We start from the raw sequence: 5,545 nt of genomic DNA, 5'->3' as shown, positions 1-5,545 counted from the left end.
GATGTGTATAAATCGATGAAGGTCAAATGTAAAATGACAAGTTTATTTGTAAGCAATTTAAAACAAATCAGTCAACTTTCAATCAATCTAAAAGTTCTCACAGGCCCTGCAGACAAGGTGTCCATCCTACTGACGTCAGCAATCTCAGCAGCTCTGCACCCCTGCTTTCTGTCTTCAATGTTTTTCAAGAGGTCAAAGGTCAGACCTCTCACAGGGACCTGGTTATCACAGTAAGGGTTGTGGGACCAAGGCAGAAGGGTAGAGGGGGTTGGGAGGAGGAAAGCAGAGCTTGCTTTCAAGTGGTCACCCCCAGCAGAGCTCCCATCCAGTCAGTGGCATATAGGTGAGGCATATGAGGAAGAGGAGTTGGTATAAAGGGAGTCGAGGCAGCAGTACGGGAGGGAGAGCAGCAGCTTTCATATCCGCCATTTTAATAATATTCGATATTCTGGAATATTCTCAAACCTGGGAAAATCCACTTTGCATATACAGCCTTCATTTCTGGTCTGTATTTTCCACCTGTCATCTGATAATTCACCATGGCTCTGTTGATGAATTACTGGATGTTTTTGGTTGCTTTGTCTTCGACAGTGACATGGACCCATGCCTTGAGAAGGTGAGACTTTTTCATATAAAACTGTCTTCTTGGCTTGAACAAAACAAGAAGACATAAACAACAAAAATAAACAAAGGAAAACAAATGTTTTATTGGTAAAAGTTATTGTTTTCAGCATTCAGCCTAACATATGTTTTTGTTCATTTTTCTTGCTGAGAGCACTGAGAGCAAGCATTCTGGCATTATTAAAGCATCATTGTTAAAATGGGATGGCGACCAGGCATATGTAGTTGATATGTAGCATGGAAATAGTACTTCATGTAAACATAGTATTTCTTTTTTTGTCACAAAGTCTTTACGTTTCTGCCGCCAGACATTAATAATGTCTGTTCTGTTTCCAGAATCTCCCTGCACAAGATGTCCTCTATCCGAGAGACACTGAGGGACATGGGTGTTTCTGCAGAGCAGATCCTAAATGAGTTAGCCGAGAAGAGCACAGACGACAAAAACGGAACTGTTCCCACCCCTCTAACCAACTACTTAGACGTGAGACAATTTTGTGTACTATATATTTAAGGAACATTTCTGAAAAACGATTGTGTGTTTTATGAAGGCTCAATTTAGTAGAAACCGACATGCTTACATGTAATTGAATTTGATGTCTGCTAAAAAAAGACACTTTAGTTTTGAGGGTTTCAGCAACCATGGGCTTTGAAGCTTGTCTTTGGCAAAACTCAAAACTTCTTACAGAATAAAACAGCAAATACGATCGCCTTTAGATTTAAACTTTTGATTCATGTAATAATTGTATCATCAGTGGCATCGTTAAAGACCTCAAATTCAATTTGTGTTAACTGCACAAAAGAAGGATTTGAAAGACATCATCAAACAACATCAAAACGACAAAGGAATTAGCTGGTTTAAGAAAGTCAGGAAATAGATCACCATAACTGTATAATTGTATTTATTATCTCTAACAGACCCAGTACTTCGGGGAAATCAGTATTGGCTCTCCACCCCAGTTGTTCAACGTGGTCTTTGACACCGGCTCCGCCAACCTGTGGGTGCCTTCGCAAAGCTGCTCACCTTTCTCCACCGCCTGTTGTAAGTGTCCGCGACCCAGAAAATAACTTTTAGTTACAGCTGCAATAAGGCCTTTACTGTTAGAGCAAATACTCTACTGTTTTGGTACTGTAGCAGGCATCTGTTTTAAAGGAAAAAGCTCTGAAAACCAAGTATTCCACAAATATTCCACTACCTGCTCAGCACCTCTTTGACAGACTAGCTCAAAAACTGGCAAAGAAAGTGGATTACTTAACAGCTAAAGAATAACATAAGAATAACATATTTTCCTCAGAAGTCGGTGCACACCAAAAGGATAGTGAAAGTTGGGCTTACATTTGCAAGTTTCCAAGAAACACATGGAGGATAAAGTCGTATTTGACGGATGTGTAAAAGTTCAAGATATGGACTTAAATGTGGTTTACAACTGGTGTGGTTTTTCCCAAAGTGGGCAAAAAACGAAATTTGATTGCAGTTTTAACTGTTATTTTCATATAAATGAGGCTCAAGAATCATTGTTTGATAAAGCTTCCAAACTACTTTGACAACTCAAATGAATTTTGAACTTTTAGTCACTCACAACAGATACGATGCCTCCCAATCTCGGACTTATGTTGAGAACGGAACCGGTTTTTCCATCCAGTATGCTGCAGGGAATGTCAGGGGATTTCTGAGTGAGGATGTGGTTGTGGTGAGTTGTTCATTAAACCAGTTTAAAAACAAAGAATTTGTTTATTTTCTAACAAACTGTTTCTTTAATGTCCTGCCACGGCCTCCACTCCCAACATGTGACTCTGAGCTTGTGTGCAGGTTGGTGGGATCCCTGTGGTGCAGGTGTTTGCTGAGGCAGCCTCTCTGTCTGCCATGCCCTTCATCTTTGCCAAGTTTGATGGAGTCCTGGGGATGGGTTACCCAAACGTGGCCATCGACGGCATTACTCCCGTGTTTGACGGTATCATGTCTCAGCATGTCCTCACGGAAGAGGTGTTCTCTATCTACTACAGCAGGTGTGTTAAATCCACTAAACTCATCCAGCTTGTATGAAATAAACAGAAGATAAATCATTATATGTGTAAGATAAAAAAAAAAATTCCACTGCTAGCAAGAACATATAGATTACACTTTTGTGTTTGTTTTGAATTAAACAACAATTACAATGATTTAACATAGCGTTGAATTGAATTGATTAATTGCAAAATAGAAATATAATATTGTCTTAATAAATATCTGTTATGAAAATGTTGTTATTAAATGACATCCTATGAGCTGATTTTGAACCGAGTGCTCGAAGAAAACACGTACTCTCTATTTATCAATCTCAGTTTTGTCCAGTGAAACCAGTTGAGGGAAAATGATAAAGGTTCCCTGGGATTTTTCTAGGAAAATTCATAAGTATGAGAGGTCATGGGAGGTCATGGAACGGTTTTTGAAATGTGTTTCCAGGGATCCAAAACACTCCCCAGGTGGAGAGCTGGTTCTTGGTGGCACAGACCCAGATTACTACAGCGGAAACTTTAATTATATGGACACTAAAGAGACTGGCAAATGGGAAGTCAACATGAAAGGGTGAGAATTGTTCTTAATACATAAAACATCATGTGTATTTGCACTCATTGAGAAACAACACGTTTTATTGTGCAACCCTTCATGCTTCCAGGGTTTCTGTGGGTATGGAGATGATGTTTTGTGCTGAGGGCTGCACAGCAGTGATCGACAGCGGCTCCTCCTACATTACAGGCCCGGCGTCCTCTGTGTCCGCGCTGATGAAAAACATCGGAGCACAGCTGGATGAAAGTGGAGTAAGTTTTTAAGCATGCAACATGGTTTCCCACAGATACGTTAGTCTGTAAAAGAAAAGTCATCAACCCATTATCACCCTTTGATTTGTTTTGTTCATCAGTACAAAGTCAACTGTAACACTGTCAAGACGTTGCCCAGTGTCACTTTCCACCTGGGGGGCCAGGAATACTCTCTCACTTGGGAGGATTATATCTTATGGGTAAGAAGGATGATACATACTGAATCATATTTATATAAACGTGCAGTTGTGGAATGCAATCAAGTACAATCACTCAAGAAGTGTACCTAAATACAGTTTTGAGGACTTTTTAAAACGTAATACTTCTACTACACTACATTTCAGAAAGATGTATTTATTTATGTGCTGTATTTAACTCACAGCTGCAAATACTTACAACGCATGTTTTAGTTATTTGGCTAATTAGACTTGGTCAAATTGCTACGAACATATGCTGGAATTTGTGTGGGTTTACTATGTAATAAGAAGGTTTTTTTAAACCTTACTGATTATACTTTAAGTACACAAGAAGATAATACTATTGTATTTTGACTTTTAATTGTAACAGATTATATTTACATTGTGTTGTTGCTGCTTTTACTTACGTGAAGGATCTGCTTGCTTCTTCCATCACTGTATGCTACTCTTATAGTGTCTTGTTATAAATCTGACTTTTCCTTGTGGCTGCAGCAAACTCAGATCGAAGCGGACGTCTGCACCGTCACCTTCAGGGCCTTGGATGTGCCGCCCCCTACAGGTCCCATGTGGATTTTGGGAGCCAACTTCATTGCCCGCTACTACACAGAGTTTGACCGCCACAATAATCGGATAGGATTTGCTACAGCAGTCTGACGGGAAGATAAACCTCAGCCATGTTGCTCTGTTTTCTTTTTCTCTTTCTTTGCTGCTATCTCCTCTTCATCCATTTTTCGCTTCAGTTACAGTAGTTTTAACGGTAACTCATGACCAAACTACATCTGTAGTATATAAAAGGTAAATAGCAGTGCACATTTAGGAATATCAGCATCTTATATCTTGCATTATGTGTAGCAAATGCACTGAATGCATTCTAAACGTTTTCTATTTATTTAAAAGCCGCATCTTCCAGCAAATGCAAAGTGTGTGTGTGCTGGTGTCTGTGTGTGAGACTGTGCTTAAAATGATCACATAGATACAGTGGAAAACCATACATGTATTGTACTGACTTGACAAGAATAAACTTGTTTACATGGATTTAAATTAGACCCGAGCCAGACTGCATTAATAACTGCATTGTTTTCCAACAAGTGTGTCAAATGCATTTTGTGACCATGGGGAAGTCAAGTTGAAAACCAATTGCTGTAGCAGATTTAATTAGCCATATCACAGTAGTCATGGAAGTATGTTCACAGCGTGATGTGTAACGGTGCTGTTCTCCCACAGAAGTTGCTTCTTTACATTGGGGCTTTATCTTTGGTAGCCATCAGTTACAGTAGGAGTGAGATATACATTTCCTAAACAAAGTTATTTCTGCTCTATAGTTTTAGTGCAACCTGTGGTCCGTTTCACTGAGCAATGGTCTTTCTTTCTGTTTTGAAAAAAAGCAAACATTTTACATTTTGTAATCCGAGTAACTTTGTTTAGAGTAAAACTCTTTATTTTTGTATCGCATTGAAGCTCATCATGAAAAGCTCTGAACAACAACATCCTTAAGGAGTAAAAATGCATCTTGGTTTGTGATTTAGGGATCGACCTGACAAACACGGTTATTTCTGCTTACTTAGCAGGGAGAAGAGGCACAAGATAACAAAACAATAAAGGCACATATTCAGCAGATGCAGTTTTCAGATGTTTTTGTCTCATTTTCTCGAAATTGGTTAAGAAAGTCCTCTCATGCTTCAATGATTTGACAGTGAGAGTGCCATATGCTTCCTTCCTCTCACATCCATGAATTGTCCTCTTTTAGATTGTATCTGTTGACAGTCGACAGTGAGGTGAAAGTGCATATCTCTTTACTGGCATTTCATCAACACAATCAGACCATTGCTTAAGCATATCTTACGATAGGCTATAGTTCAACAAAGCTACTCAGGCTGGAAATGAGCCGGCGCAATCAAAATGCTTCAAAATGTAACCTCTAACTTGTAGTG

At 39.3% G+C, this 5,545-nt stretch overlaps 1 protein-coding gene across 1 annotated transcript; it reads left to right on the top strand.

Moving 5' to 3' along the window:
• Positions 1-441: 441 nt before the first annotated feature.
• Positions 442-4,615, top strand: ren (renin). The gene is made up of 9 exons (XM_034126608.1): positions 442-616; positions 958-1,102; positions 1,537-1,660; positions 2,191-2,309; positions 2,429-2,625; positions 3,062-3,184; positions 3,276-3,417; positions 3,519-3,617; positions 4,107-4,615. Exons 1-9 carry the CDS (start codon positions 540-542, stop codon positions 4,266-4,268), a joined length of 1,188 nt encoding a protein of 395 aa, XP_033982499.1. The 5' UTR covers positions 442-539; the 3' UTR covers positions 4,269-4,615.
• Positions 4,616-5,545: the final 930 nt, after the last annotated feature.

This window comes from Trematomus bernacchii, unplaced genomic scaffold (assembly GCF_902827165.1).
Source record: "Trematomus bernacchii unplaced genomic scaffold, fTreBer1.1, whole genome shotgun sequence".
Lineage (NCBI taxonomy): Eukaryota > Metazoa > Chordata > Actinopteri > Perciformes > Nototheniidae > Trematomus > Trematomus bernacchii.
This window is presented reverse-complemented; position numbering and strand designations above follow the sequence as displayed.